The 16,845-nt window shown below is 44.2% G+C and overlaps 1 protein-coding gene across 1 annotated transcript in view; it reads left to right on the top strand.

The window, feature by feature from the left end:
- The window catches only part of SEZ6L2 (seizure related 6 homolog like 2), a 217,059-nt gene that overhangs the window by 70,932 nt on the left and 129,282 nt on the right, over window positions 1-16,845 (top strand). The window contains exon 3 of the mRNA XM_069244112.1: window positions 15,757-16,146. Coding sequence (XP_069100213.1) covers window positions 15,757-16,146 — 390 coding nt within the window. The remainder of the gene's footprint in view (window positions 1-15,756; window positions 16,147-16,845) is intronic.

Here is a 16,845-nt window from a genome sequence, read left to right on the forward strand (position 1 = left end):
ACAGGTTAGGGAAAGAACACTGGTGCTGGGGCCTGGTTAGCAGGCCTCAGCACACTTTCAAACCAAAACTTAGCATCAGCAAAGGCAAAAAGTCAGGGGGTAACCATGCCAAGGAGGCATTTCCTTACAATTGGCTATAATACTCACCCAGTACTTTAAAAGAAACAAACTTATCCTTGCAGTCTGGCTATAGACCACAACAAATGGCATCTATCTGTGCCTGTTTTAGAATGATACCTTTGCCTGATATCATGTGCCCATATAATCTACTTGGTATTAAAACAAACTTTATTTCAGAAAATGTTAAGATTTAAACGTAACCTTTAGTATACATTCAAATGTCATTCTGGTTAGCGTACATGCCCTGAGACAAATGGTACATCCCTCCTAACAAACAGGATGATGTAGACGCAAGCCCGAAGAGCATTTTCTTAAATTAGAGTAGGCACTGAGAAGTGATCAACACTACCACTGCCCTCAGCTCAAGTACCATTTCTTCAGATGGTAAGTAGATCTGAAATTGAAGGTCATCAGCCCAGTAGCATCGTCTAATATGCTCATCAGTTCACAGACTTTTGGTGATAGATGTGAAACCTCTACAAACGTTCTCGTCAATGTATATAAATAATTTACTATCATTGTTATTATCCAGAATACTTGGGGGCCTCCACTCGGAAGACCCTACTGCCTCAATATTATCTTCTTGTACATAGTTTTCCTCAAATTAATTGGAACACCCTTCAATTTTTGTTTGCTGAGTTTCCCCCCATTCCACTACATATCCTGTGAACATATCTTGCATCTTGCAGGAGAATCCAAAAAAAACATCAGGAACCTCATACACTAACTGTGTTCCCAAATATTTACCAAAAGCAAAAAGAACAGATGATGGACGCAATGCTGAACAATGCAAACATTCACCTCCAGTCACAGAGATCTGGATTTTAGCCATCATTTTTTGGCCCATCATGCCACCCCAGTTAGGAGCCAGCCATATGCAAATCAGTCTTGACCCTGCTACTCATGGGAACAGCCCAGCCCGAAGTGCCAAGCCAGGTCCTCTCTGGACTGGAAACAAGCATCCTGGCATCCTCACATCACCCATCATCAGCCAGGATAGCTTGGATCCAGTGGTGCAGCAAGCACGAGACCAATGTCTGGGCATACCCTTCCTATTTAGGGCGACAAAAGCAAAAAGAACAGATGACAGACAGAATGCTGAACAATGCAAACAAAGATCTAGGTTTTATCCATTGCTTTTTTAGCCACTAATCAAAAAAACTACTCACTACACACTAACAAAGTGTACTCCAATGAGCATGGAGCTAACTTGGAAAACAAGTTTTTTTGATTACTTACATTGCAACATTTTTACCATTCACCTTCAGTACTGCACTTTTCCTTTAAAACAATATTTGTTTCAAAATACTTACTTAAATCAATGGAATGCCCTTCAAATGCTTCACAACGTCAATCGCGAACAACTTTAAATAGTTCTCATAATAATGGCATTCTGTGAACTTAAATTCATCCTTCATTTTTACATCACATCCTAAACATCCTCACCGTTACTGAAATAGCAGCACCTAACTAGTACCAAATACCAAACCCAAGTTTCTCTTTTATAGTTCTCTTCACGTTGGCATCACGTAAATGGTTCACGTCATTTTACTCCCCTATGTTTTTTATTCCAAAACACTTTTGTAAGATGTCCTTTCCTTCACACAATTTGCACTTTTCATTACTAGCTGGACATCCTATAACAAAGCCAACTGGAAACTGCTGCCACATTTGTACAAATTCAAATCCATTCCTTTTTTACTTCTGGTCTTGCTTCCCTGACCTACTTGTAGTGGTACATACATTTGTCTTCCCATCACACTCTTTCTTCATTCATTGATTTCATCCATGTCACAGACTGTAGTTAAATCATTATACCAGCATTATTTTAAGCATCAACAACGAGCAAATATGTTAGAAATTCCTCCTGCCATATTTTGAAGGAACTTGAGGCTCACTCTTGTACTGAAAGAGCTTTGGTGGTGTTCAGTCATTACATGATTCGATCTAAACAATATACCACTACCACCAACAAGATTAACAGCTAACACGCAAAAAGCTAATACAAACATAGACCAATCAAGTTTAACAGCAGTGTGCCTAACCTAACACCGTTACGCATACAGATTCATACGCGTCTTCTCCACGCATCCCAATAAAAAGGTGGATGTACTTCTTAGTTGTCTCCACAGTAAAGTGGTGTTTTTTTCCTAGAAATACATCTTAGCAGAAACGTCTGTGTGCATCACACTTAGTGATGAAAAATAGTGATTTGAGGGCAAAAACACTAAAACCGATGTGCACTACAAAGTTGAAGTTGAAAGCATGTTTAATGAACATCACTAAAAAATTCGATGCCCAAACAAATGTTAAATTTCATCTTGTGTGCAGATCGCCGACGATTGTGCGCGTCTTCTGACCTGTAAATACCCATGCCCCATAAACGTCACCGTGTATCGCACAAAATCCGAGGCACAGAACACCCATGAATAATCCGAAAGAGCTATAAATGGAACTATTCTTCTTATCTCATGAATATGTGTGAAAACTTAATACATCACGTGATGAAGTACCGTATCAATTTCAGATTGCAGACCAAGGCAAAGTGGCTGATTCCGGAGGCGTGCACACCACTGTGCATGATGGTCATCAAAACACACACAACATTTAGGTATTAACAGCGGAAATAAAAACTATGCAGATGCTTGTCACAGACAGACAAAGATGATGCCCACGGCCAAATGCCGACTGATCGGCGTTTGCGAACTGCAGTCACGCACTTAGGCGTAAGTTAATAGACATGCACCCGGAAACACTCCTTATAGTCAGAGCTTTAAATGGGCCGGTACTGAGTACCGGCACTTTTTTATTTTGAGAGGGAGAGTACCGGCACATCTCAAGAAAAACGTAATCATTTTAATTGGAGAGTGCCGGCACTTCTCGGACACAAGCAGGTACTCTGGCACAGAGTACCCGCACTTTAATTTTTCAATTTCAAGCACTGCTTATAGTGAAGCAACCAGAATCTACTCCTAGCTTTCCAGTCTTACAAAACCACCAGTATAGGTCAAACGATGCCTCACCAGTGCTGGCTATGTATGCACGTTACCAGATTTTGCACCACGAATATGCCAGTCAGCCTCGCTATATATACTTCGGTGAGATGCAGGGCGCACCACGCCTCAAGCTGGATCAGAAAAACCCAGCAAATGTGTATTAAAGCTTGAGGATGCAAATGGTGTTGATAGATTCAATTGCTTGCGATTGTTGCTGCTGGTGTACTTACGAGAATTAAAGATAAGTACATTTACTAGTGGAGATGAGCGGTAGTCTCTGGCGCTGCCATTTCTTCTGCATTTATCTAACTGGCAGATATGGAAGCTCCAGGTCCCAAAGATCTGCATGAACAGTGGGTCACGCGATTCTGTGGCAACTCATGAGAACAGACGCCAGCCCAAGATATGAACAAATACATCTCAAACAACACACAACACCATCCCTAACGGCCGTGGCTTGCCAGGGGACCGACTCTGCCACTGCGGGTGTTTTAGGTGTAACAACCTTGTGTTTTTTTCCCGATTTCTGGAGGATACTCCAAATAGAAAGATGAATCCACCTGCTGAATTTCCTTCACGATAATCTTCCTAAACTAAGGAAAGGAGCCGGTGGATTCTATTCGGTATATACAGTTTGTTTAGGGTATTGGAGGATTTTCGGTTCCAAATAAAACTAACCCTTTCGACCCTTGTGGTGATGTTCCGCTGGTTCACCTCGGGAGCCGTGGCTTTGGCCTCTCGCGCTCTGGCGGTAGAAGCCCGTCTGGAGATCCTGCCTACCTTGCAGGGATCTCTGCCCTGCGGAGGAAGCCTCCTCTCTGGCAGTTTCATTCCCAACACCTCAGGTTTCTCACCCCTAAGCTCTCACAGCGGTAAAGCACAGATCTGACAGGGCAAGGGGCCTCCGCTTTCTGTCGTTCCCCCCTCCCCGCCAAACCCTAAACGAGGCTCTGAGTCTTTTGTAGAAACTCCCTTCCAGACTCAGAATCTTGCAAACTGTCAAACTTCGCAGTTGTAACCTGTATCTCTCATGCAGTCTAAAAGATACATACATTCGTGCATTATGATACTCTCTACACTCCCTGCCAACTGCAGCCGTTTAGCGATTGATTTAGCTCTATAGCCGGTACACATATTCTTACAGCTATACCGCCATCCAGTGGCTAACCAAACAAACGTCATCTCACTCTGTGATATTTTGGCCCATATTTAAAAGAAAGCCGTGCCTCACTAGTGATGCGCCATGCGGCCCCCTTGACGCTAATCCAGTATAGTGTTAAGAGGCCCATTGAAATCAACGGGAGCCTCGTTTTAACGCCTGCTTTAAACAGGTGTTAAAAATTATGCTAGAAATGGTGCAATGGAAACTTGTAGATTCCATTGCGCCATTTGTAGCGACCCTCTAACCTAGTTTGCTCCACCTTGTAAATATGATGCTATGGTAGTGGCCCATTAATGTGGCGCTAAGGGGTGCAAAGGCCTTGTAAAACTGGCCCTTAAATTCCAGCCGAAAAGTGCCTGAAACAAAGAGTGAATGCCGTTTTTTATCTATTAAAACATCTTAAACATATTGCACTGATATAGTTCAAACATTTTGCCTATTAGCTATCGCCACTAGGTAGTTATAGCTAGGACCTAGTTTCTATAGAAAAACATATTTTTTGACTTGCCTATATCATTGGGGTCGGTTGACAAATCTTCACAAAATTTTCCCCAAAAATGTGCCTCTCATGTGAGCTGCTGTCTAGAAAATTTCAGGGTGATCTGTCAAGTGGGGGGCCAAGAAAAGCAGAGAAGGGGGGCAAAACACTTTTTCCCCATTCATTTTTCCATAGGGATTTTGAACAGTGATAGCACCTGAACCACTGGACGGAATTAAATTACACCAAATTTGGCAATAAGTTCTTTGTCCAGAAAGTGACCTTTTTGTTATTTGATATAAATACGTTCAGTAGTTTTAGAGAAATTTAACAAATTTCAAATTTTTATATATCAATGCGAAAGCTTTGCAAACCCTTCCGATCTCGTGCTGAGATCTGATTGACTGCCAACACATTAGGACTCAGCTTCTGCCGAGTCCCAGAAAAAAAACATGTAAAAAAATAAAAAGGACCAGGGTAGGGACACCCTGAACCCTTAGCTCTGGGATCTCAGAGGGACCCACCCAGAGCTAAAAAGCATAAAAAAAAAAAAATGTTCACAGTAAGTCACGGTAGATCCACAGATCTTGTGAAAATGAAAAAAAACAAATGAGGTCTCCTGCACTTGTTTCTGTGAGGCCCCCGGGTGCTTCTGTGAGGCCCGTGTGGGGAGGTTGTGGTCCCGGGGAGCACTGACATTTTAATGAGGGGGGGGGCACCTATCTCCTCCACTGCCCCGGGGACGGCCTCCTCACAGGGCAAATATACAATGGAATGCAGGGGGCTGCCTTTAGGAATGACAGCCCCCCAGGGTTTTTATCAAATAAAATGCGGGGGCCAGCGGCCCCCCTACAGCCCTGGGGACCGCAATCTCCCCAGAACTTTAATCAGAGTGCAGGGGCCAGTGCACGCCCCACCCACAGCCCTGGGGACTGCCACCTCACTGTGGTTTTAACAAATATAAGTAGGGGGGCCACGCAGCCCCACACACCCCTGGGGACTGCCACCTCCATGGAGCTTTTAACACATATAACCCGGAAGTCTGTGTGGCCTCCCACCCCTGCAGCCCGGGGGCCGCCACCTCCCTGGGGCTTTAATAGAAGAATGAAGGGAGATTGTTGCAGACCCCTGAACCCCGGAGACCACCTCCTCCCCTGGTCTATATTATGTTGGAGAGGGGTCACGCCCCGTGGAGCCAATTATGGCCCTGGAGACCGCCAGCCCCCAGGGTCGGCTCCTGAAATGACTTAGAGTCCCGACCCCTGGGACCTGCTTTTTGCTTGGTGGGAGCTGACAGCCCCCACCAAGCAAAAGCAAACAAAGTCCATTTTCTGACAGCAGAGTTTTCATCTGTTTCCCGGCACGCAAATATGCATGCAGGGGAACAGATGAAAACATTGCTCTCACAAGCAGGGAGCTGATATTTAAAGCAGCTCCATGCTTGTGGAGCAATGCGGCTCCTGCAGAGGTGGGGAGCTGGCTAGGACCACTGGAGCCTTGAGGCTCCCCTGCAGACCAGTCACTCTCTCTTTTCCATCTCATAATGGGTTGAAAGAGAGAGAGAGAGAGAGATTGTCATTGCATAGGTCTCTCCATGCAGTGACTTTAAAGAGAAAGACTAGCAAGATGTTTGGGCCGAATGTTATGCTTACATTTGGATGCAGAGTGGAATAGAGTCACTTCTGGCCGAATGGTCAAGATCTTATGCTGTCACTCAGTACGCTGAAGGTTCAAATCCTCGTATTGCTTGGCAGTATGTTTGTTTATTCACTAGTGTTTTGACTGTTAAACCTTCCTAGTGATGGAACATTTACGCTTCTTTCCTATCACATGTGTGGGTTCAATGTCATAGGTATGTCTGGAAAAAGCAGCATAAAGAATGTTCTGTGGTGTGAAGATTAAGGTCACACACACACGTGGTGTAGAACCCTCAATTTTCGTCTGTGGTCTTTTCCCTTCTTTAATTTAAACTTCAAAAGTAAAGGTTCATACATATAGTTATAGTTATCTCAAGTAACTATAACTCGTGCCCTAAGGTAATTATAATTTGCGGCCTCGCCATACACTGCTAACTACCCCACAAATTACGGCACTCCTGACATCTTTGATAACATTGTATATATCAATGTAATATTTGCAGTAACATTTTTTACGATAAAACTGCATGGCGGGGGCACGAGTTATAGTAACCTTAGGGCACGAGTTAAGGTTACTTGAGTTAACTATAACTATAACTGGTGAATTTCTATGTTTTTGCACGAGTAGATGAGTAGATTCAGAACCTAACTATAACATTCCTGTAACCTTTGTTTTTTTAAGTGAATATATAATGTATATATATGTATGTGTATATATATATATATATATATATATATATATATATATATACCTATACCTACTGGCAATCGCCAGTAGATAGTTATTCTTAGGACCATGTTTTCATGGAAAAGGCATTTTTGTACTTGCCTATATGTTTGGCGCCGTTTGACAAATCTTCACAAAATTTGCCATGAAAGTGTGCCAGTGATTCTTGTTGTGCACTGAAAGTTTCGGGGTGATCTGTCAAGGGGGGGCCGAGAAAAAGGTGATGTAAAAAAACATGTGTTTCACATGTTAATTCCCACAGGAGTTTTAAACACGACTACAGCCCTAACCGCTCAACACATCCACACCAAATTTGGCAGAAAGGTAGCTTAAGTACACAGATTATGCTTTTTGTTATTTGGTGTACATCTGTTTAGAAGTTTAAGAGAAATTAAAGGAAATCCAAATTTTTATATTCTTAGATCCTCCCCAACAACTTTGCGAATAATTGACAGCTTGTGCAGAGATCTACTAAGCTCTGACTGGCTTCCAACACTTCAACCAGGAAGTGTTGGTGGCCATCTTGGGACTCAGCTTCAGCCAATTCCCTAAAAAGAAAAATAGGGGCCAGGGTAGGGACACCCCGACCCCTTAGCTCTCGTGCTGGGGTCTCAGAAGGACTCCAGCAGGGCTAAAAAAACACAGTTTTAAAAATATTTTTGCTGCGTTGCATTTTCGTATGAAAAATTACAAAGAAAAAAGCACAGTCTCCCTGTGCTTGTTTTAAAGCAGTTCCCAGGTGGGCCAGATTCGGGTGCATGTCAAAATAAAGGCAGGGGCGCATAGGGCCCCCCTCCTGGGGCATTTTTATGCTCCTGGGACCACCACCTCCCCAGAGATTACTATTATTATGCAGGCGGCCTGATGATCGCCACCTCCCCAGGGCTTAATTCACATTGTATGCGGGCTGGGACCACACAGCCCCAGGGACCGCCACTTCAACAGGGCTTAAATAATAATAAATGTGGGGAGGTCATGTGGCTGCACCCCCGCAGCCCCAGGTACCGCCACCTCCCAGGGACTTAAGTAATAATGAAAGCGGAGGGTGCACATCCCCCCTCAGCCATGGGGGTCACAAGCACCCCGCGACTGAATTCAAATAATGAAGGGGGTCCGCACTGACTACCAGCCCTGGCAACCACCACCTTCCCGGGCCTACTTAACGTTGGAGGGTGGCAGCGTGGCCCCATAGCGAGGAGCCATAGATGTCCCTGAGGACGGCCACAACCAGAGCCAGCTCCTGCTATGACCCCGGGTGCCCACAAACATAGCTGTTTGCTCTGACTTGGCAGAAGCTGACAGCTCCTGCCAAGTCAGAGCAAACACTTCACTCACAGCACGTGAAGGCTGTCAAACAGCTCTCACTTGCTGCTAGCAGAGGTTTCCTCTGTTTCCCTACCTGCAGACATGCGGGGATGGAAACAGAGGAAACCATTGATCTCACAGAGAGGGAGTTTCATGTTAAGCAGCTGTCTCTCTGTGACAGCAGCGGCGGCTCCCGCAGAAGGCGGGTAGCTGGCTGGGACCGCGGGGGCCTTCAGTGAATTTCTATGTTTTTTTAACGTAATATAATTTTAATTAATTTACGTTAGTCCAACCACTGCCATGCACGTCCAAACCCCAAACCACACACAGCCTACTCCCGTAACCACCCAACTTCACGACACGCATGGCCTTTCGCTGTGCACGGTGGGGGTTGCACCCATTCCCACACCACAGATAACTTTTCAAGGCGGAACGGCAGAGAAAACACACTTGCTTTGCCTTGGCCATGTGCAATAATATGATCACATTGTGTGTGGATTTTAAAGAGGGAGGGGCCTTTTAGTAAGCTTCCATTACCCTGGAAAAAAGATGGGAAGACCTTGTGTACACTAATGTATATTGGGTGGGGCCAAATGGGTGGGGCTTCTAGGCCAGTTTACATGCTCGTACTATCACAGCATAAGATATTGCGCTCAAAAGAGCAAGGATGCAAACACCTCCATCGAGGATTACAGATAACTTTTCAAGGTGGAACTGCAGAGAAAACACACTTGCTTTGCATTGGCAATGCACAAGACATTAGGATGATTTGTACTTTTCAGAAGTAAGTGCTTCTTTGTTAGGTGGAGATGTGATCATATTTCCGTACATCAAGAATGTGTCTTCCAAATTGGCGGGAAACATGCTGGGGGGCTGTGAGTAAGCTGTCCATTACCGTGGAAAGGCCGGAAGACCTTTAATACACTGGTGGGAACTGCGGGGGGGAACCATAAGACCCCATGGTCCCACCTGGCTTCCTTTTCCTGCAGGAGCTGGCATTGCTCCCGCATGCACGGAGCTGCTAAATATACAGCTCCCTACACACAGAAACAAACTTTCATCTGTTTCCCTGCCTGCATGACAGTGCATCCCCGCACCTTGTTTGTTTGGCCCTGAAGAGGTGGTGATCCCTGGGTAATAATAAAGCCCTAGGAGGGGCTTTTTGATTTAGAAAAGCCCTGTGGAGGTTGTGATCCTGAGGCTCAATGAGCCTAAATGGAGGAGGGTCCATGTGGCCCTTAAATAAAGCCCCAGGGAGGTGGTGGTCCCTGGGGTTAAAAACAGCTGTAGGAGGACGGCCCCATACAGCCCCTCCTGTTTTTTATTTAATTTCCACATGCCCCTGGGACCTGGCCCACCTGAGGGCTACATTGAGAACAAATGCGGGTGGCTGTGTTTGTTTTATTTTTTTTCATTTTCAGTGGATTGCAGATACTCCGTGAATTATGTGAACATTTTTAAAAAAAAATGCTTTTGTGCTCTGGTGGGGTCCCAGGGCAGCCCCAGCACCAAGCCTAGGGGTATGGGGGATTCCTACCCTGCCCCCTTGGATTTTGTTATGTTTTTTGGCTATTGGCTAAAACTATGCCCCAAAATGGCAGCCAACATTTCCTGGTTGAAGATTTGGTAGCCAATCAGATCTTGGCACAAGATCTCCGGGATCTGCGGAGCCTCCGCATCAACAAGATATCTATATTTCCTTTTCCTTTAATATCTCTAAAACTACTGAACAGATTTACACCATCGAGATCTAGCTTCCAGACAAATTTGGTTTAATTCTGTTCAGTGGTTCGGGCTGTAGTCATGTCTAAAGACCCTATTTGTTTTTGGACCCCTCTTTTTTCTCTGCCCCCACTTGACGTGTCACCCCGAAACTTTCAAGACAGCAGCTGAACCGACTGTTGTATTAGTTTTGAATATTTCATGAAGATTCGTCTAAAGGTGCTAAAGATATTGTCAAAACATGAAACGCTTTTCTTATGGAAACAATATCCTAACTATAACTACCCATTGGTGACCACTATATATATATATATATAAATTACCTACTGGCGGTTGCACATAGGTAGTTATCGTTAGGACCTAGTTTCCATTGAGAAAGCATTTTTTGACTTGCCTATATCTTTGGCACTGGTTGATTAATCTTCACAAAATTTCCCCCAAAAATTTGAAATTTACTTCAGCTGCTGTCTGGATAGTTTTGTGGAGATCTGTCAAGCGGGGGCTGAGAAAAAGGGAGGTCCCAAAACAAGATTTTCCCATTTTAATTTCCGTAGGGATTTTGAACATGAATACAGCCTGAACCGCTGGACGGATTTACAGCAAATTTGCCAGAGAGCTAGCTTTTGGTCCAGAAAGCACCCTTTTTGTGATTTGGTATAAATCTGTTCAGTAGTTTTCTATCAGTTAAATGAGAATCAAATCTGTATATATAGGGACTCAGGCCCTCCTTGGATCTTCCTGAGATCCTGATGAAAAGGAAGGCCCTGATTGGCTTGCCGCAACCTGACAAAAATATTAATATGATCATTAAAAAAACATAGAAATTCACTGGAAAAAAACAAAAACAAAGGTTACACGGTTGTTATAGTTAGGTTGACGTTTTACCCATTCAAAAACATAGAAATTCAGAAGTTATAGCTATAACTCTAGTTATCTAAAGAAACTATAACTTGTGGCGGGAAGTAACTTTGGACAACGAGTTCTAGTTTCTTAACATAAGTATAACTATAACTACAGAATTTCTTTGTTTTTTTATAGGTAAAATGTTAACCTAGCTATAAGGTCCCTGTAACCTTAATTTTTTTTCAGTGAATATATATATATATATTTATATATATATATATATATATATATATATATATATATATATATATATATATATATATATATATATATATGTACAAAGATGTTGCAAGCATGTTCGATTATGATCACAGGGACTCAGGATAGATGCTGACCTGAATGCTTCATTGATCCACAACATGCTTTGCTTTTGAGGATGGATACACCAAAAACAGAGACAAGTTTTCAGCAGCAGAAGATCGTAAGCAGTTTCACACTGCTGCTGTCTTTTTCACAGTACCAGACATTGCTATCACAGACAGCCATGGTCAGCTTACTATAGTAGATGTGACAGCCTGGATGCCATTTACTGTCTCTCGCTGGCAATAGCAAAACACTTGTGCTTCACACCATCACCTCATAGGTGCCCGCCTTTAACTGACCTTAAATATCAAGTTGGAGGCAGCCCACATGCTACAGCTTACCAACCATTGAGATGGTCTGTGAGGTCCATTAATCAAGAAAGAAATGCTGAAGAGCTTTGGAAAATAAGAGGAACATGGAACACCTGTGGGGAACTAACATTTCTTCCAAGTTCCTATGTTCCTGGAGTAACTGCTTTCTCATCTTTAGGGTTTGCATAGTCTGCATCTTATTCGTCTGTTGCTGCTTCCCCGTTGTCCGACCTCCCAGGTGGTCAGGCCACCCCGACAAAATATTTCACAGTACAATGAGCGTTTTTTATAGATTAGATTCAGCGGATGCAGAATACTGTGGCGAAGTGTCAGATATGAATGCTTCAGTTAGTCCTTGCTTTCTAACCAACAGCACTCTGCATTCTGGGACCTGTAGTTTCACTTTATAACAATTTGAGTATGGTCTTGGAAGTCCAGGCATGCAAACTGCTGTTGGCGCTAGAGCTAGGGAGTCCTTATGCTATAACATGACATTGGACAACTTGTCATCTATACTGTCACTCTCCTTCGGAAGAACCGGTGAATCAAACAGGAAGAAAAATCATCCGCTTCCCTACATCAGCTAAATGAGTGTAGAGTTATAGGGGGAGTGGTGCAGCCAGGAGGTCGTTAACCAAGTACATATTGGAAGAGAACACACAAGTAAACTAAATACCAAAAGGATACAAAAGTATATGAGAAGAAAGGGAAGAGAAGTCAAAAGCGGAGTCGGTTCCAGCAAAATAGAGAACCATTGGCTGTGAGCTAGGACCACAAGGCAAGGAAGAAGAAAAGAGGGTGAAGTAGAAGAAAAAAAGATGGACAGAAAACTAAAGGGTCAATAAGAAAAAATGAGGGTAAGCAAAATATGAGGGCGAACAAGAATACAGTACAAAAGAAGCCCATGTTTTCTATGTTTTGGCATGGGGAGGTCATTGTTTGGCTAACATTTTCAGTCAAACAGCGGGTTACGGTAATCAGAATCTGTAAGATATCCAGTGCCCCCCTTCTTGCCCAGGCAGCATCGGTGTGGGGGTGTCTGCTGCAGCGTGTAGAGCAGAATTTAGCTGCTACTAGGTAGTATGTGCTATGCAGAAGTGACTATTTGGCTGTGGCAGCCGCCTAGTCGAGGGCCACAAGGGGAGGCCAGGAACAGTTACAGTTGGGTAACTAGCCCCACCTAGCCTCAGGAAACCCACCATTTAGCTGATCTAAAAAAACGCAGGGATTAACCCGTGGCTCTTCATATTTTCCCTTTATAGATTACAACTCTACTTCTGAAGAATTTGGGATTACTGCCTGTGCAGCCTTATCTCTATCCTATCATATTTTCGAGAAAATGTATAAGTACGGCCTCTAGCATAAACAGTACAGTATGCATTAAACGATGCGTAAACAGTTTTCCATCCAGCTCCATAGGACATTCTCAATTTGTTCAGTAGCAAGTGCTTTTTCACCTCTCCTCTAATATTTTCTACTTCTCATTTTAGTTGATTGTTTGCTACGTTCGCGTTTTTGAAAGGGTTTCTCTATACTTATTTAATTTCCCTTCCGCACATCTTCCACTCTTTAAATTAGTAATTAGGGAAGGTTTTAACTCTTATTTCTTTTGGCCTCATAACATTTTCAATTCTCCTACCTAATTAGGGAGTCATAATTCTTAATCCTTGTGGTCTCATATCATTATCTCATAATCCTCATCCTCCTCCGGAGGGAAAAGAGCACTGTCTTATTTTTTTACCCTTACTTCTTTGTCCAAGAGGCAAGAAAGTCGTTTGTGTCTCAGACTTTGCCAAAGACCTTTGGCATCGAATCTCCAAGTTTCCACGGATTGGATAAGTGACATTGTGCACTTTTTAACCCTCGACCACATCATAGGGTAACCCCTTGTCCTACCCATCACCCCTCAGCAGTCTGCTATTTGTTGTCAAAAGGGTTGATCAATTTCATTTGTGCCACTGCCTTGATGTTCCCTGGAACCATTGTTAGAAATACCACTACTAAGGGATGCAATAGGTAAGTCAAGGAAATCATGTGCTTCCCCCTTGCCGACTCCTAGTTCATGTCCATGCCAAGGTGATGCAGGATTGTTTTAGGCGGTCAGTCAGCTGCCTCGGTGTTCGTTCACAGTTGTGAACATGACGCCAGCGGGACTGTTTTCCAGAAGATCCAACACGAATGATGGGATTCGATGTCCTGATTGCATTTGAAATAGGACACTATTGTAGCTCGGGAGATCCTCTTTCACCATCGATTTATGGAGGTGATGAAGGCCCACAGGAGTTGTTAGCTGCCATGCTGCCTGTTTTCAGTTGCAAGCAGGTGACATTTTGGTCCCACTGCCATTTAAAATGCTGCTGGAGAACCGTGACAGCTTTTGGCTTACAGCTGCCAATGTGTCCTGTTTGTAGTTGTGCACATGGTACGATGGCAGCAGTCAGCTATCCCATGTCTCCATTGCTTCCAAAGAATGTTGGTGAATGAGGCTAGGGGCAGCGGACATATGCCCTGGTGCTCAGAGCAACCCCAAGCAGGACCCCAAACCAGTTGTAAACTGTCCCAGCACTAGAAAAAAAGTACAAATTTGCGGCTAGGCAAAGTAAGGCACAGGAGTGAATCAGTCAGCAGTGCCCTGGAGGGTCTGGAACATTATGGCAATGAGGTCTTGATGCCCCTAGTAGACGTTTAAAATAGAAGCAGCAAAATGCAAGCAGTTGTGTGTGGTGTCCACTCGGTCATTCACTGCTCTACTGGTCAGTTTAACCATTAACCAACCCTAAGCTTTTTGTGGCATACTCTACTTACGGGGATATACAGCACTGGTCCACAAGGGCCGCAACTATAACCAAATGTTAGGACCTTTGCTTGGGTTCAATGTGCATACAATGAATCTACATGCTTTACATAGCCAGTGGTCTTCCTGAGAATCTGGGAAGGTTCCAGCAACTTAAGCAAACGTGTCCAGCTTTGCCCTACATCCTGCTTCCAAATGTCCCCCTGGTGATCAAACATTTGTTAGAGGCACGTGGTACAACTTTTAATTTTCCTCTCAAAATCACTTCACACTTCAATGGAATTGAGTTGGGCCCTGGAATTTAGACCCAATGATCCCCCTACAATGGACGTTTTAACAACACCTTTTATTTGGATTAAATGAAACAAAGTTGCAGCTATGGTACCACGATTCCTCCACCACTTTCTTATCTGAACAACCAGATATGACTCTAATTCTTGAGATACTCCTCACATTAACTATATTCACCTGCTGGCAAGTACCTTTCTGATACTGCCACTGAGGTTTGACCTGATGAAGTGCCTGGGTGTGTGACTTCAGGAAGGGTGAAACATTGAGCCTGATTACGTACAAGGTGTTATTTATGGCCCCTGACAAATAAAGGTACCACAGAATATTTTGCCTATTGGGTAAGGTAAATAACACCCATTATGAGTTCACAGGGAAGAACCTGCAATGGTTAAATGCACCAAAATCCACATGAACCGGTAAATCCTGTATGTTTTCCCCTGTTTAATTTCAGCAAGTCTGACCTGATGACAGTTAACAAAATTGACTTATCTGACGCATCCGACAATTATTGGATGTGTTAAATACCTTCAAACTCGTAATTCTAACTCCTGCATAAAAAAGGAGTTTACGCATGGGTTGCATTAATACGGCCCGAGCACCAGGAATCAATGGGCCAGAGTGGTGAGAAATGAGGGAGGGAGGACAATTACAGAAGTGTGAAAGGAACAGAAATGGAGAGTAGAAAAAGAACGTGGAATAGAATGGCAAAGAAACGAGGTGGAAGCTGTGGAAGAATGAAAGGACTGGGGAGGGGAAATCCGAGAGAGTGGGTGAGGAGAGAGAGTGGCCGAGGGGAGAGAAAGGGTGGGAGTTAAAAAGAACACCATGAAAAATGGAAGTGAAAAGCAAGACAGAAGAAAATGTGAGTGGAAAAGAATGATGAAGGATGGGCTAGTGATGGAAAAAATCTACAACACACAAGAGCTAGTGAGAGAGAAGGAGAGAGGTGATGCTTGTGTCTAAAGGGACTGATGCACTAAAACTAATGTCACTTTGCTGTCTTGCAGGCACTACCACAAACCCCACGCAAGCAGTTCCTGTGTACCGGAGGCCGGCGGTGGCTGGAACAGACATAGCCAGTATCCTGACCACAGTAGTGATGGCTCCTGCGATACCAGATGGGCAGTCGTCTGACGATGTTGTCACCTCTCCACCAGCTGACTTCCTGACCACGCCACCAGTCACTGCAGTGACACCAACTGTACCACGCTCAGCAGCAGCGGAGTCAGATATGTCCCACTGGAGGCCGGCAGGATCCCTACCACCGGGCCCACCCCGGGAGGCGGAGGCACCAACCGATGGACGGGCGGGGCCAACCAGTTTCATCCCAGAGGCTGACGAGGAAACCACCACCACTCTGATCACCACCACCACCATCACCACAGTGCACACCCCAGGTAAGAGTGACAGTCAGTTCTGCTGCAAATTCAACCTGTGGCCACACCAGTAAACTAGCAGAGACAAAACAAACAGTGGAATGTTGAAATTATCATTACACTCCCCTCCATATGGAGAGCAGTGGAAGCCACCTGACTCTACCCCGGTCTCACTCATCAGTTCATGACCACAGTACTGGGGGTAGAACAGGCCACAATCTGAGGCTGGGAACATGCATGTAGTCTTAAACAGATTCTTTCTTATGCAAATAACTGAAAGAGTGTGCCATAATCTGTAGGTAAAGAGGCACTAGCGTGTGTAGGGAGATAATTCTGTGCCCAGTCTTCCTATTGCCTACCGAGACTGCACTGTGACTAGTAAAGACGTGCAGTGCCCATGGTGCAAAACTGTGCCAAATGACATAGTAGTGTGCCAAGAGAACCAGCAGGTGATCAGCAAGGCTGCACTGTGCCAAAGCTACCTTAAACAGCTTCATGAGGACATGCTGTGCCCAGGCATATAGTACTTTTCATAATGAGACTGTGTGGTGTCAAATGAGACAGTATGTGGAGAAATGGACAGTACTTGGCAAAGTAATAGGATGTTGTGTAGCAGACGATAGTACTATGCAGAGGACAAAAGTACCCGATGATCTCAAGAACAGGGGAGACAGCACTCTGTCTTGGGAAAACGTTATGCAATGGGAGATGGCACTGCGT

This window comes from Pleurodeles waltl, chromosome 7 (genome assembly GCF_031143425.1).
Source record: "Pleurodeles waltl isolate 20211129_DDA chromosome 7, aPleWal1.hap1.20221129, whole genome shotgun sequence".
Lineage (NCBI taxonomy): Eukaryota > Metazoa > Chordata > Amphibia > Caudata > Salamandridae > Pleurodeles > Pleurodeles waltl.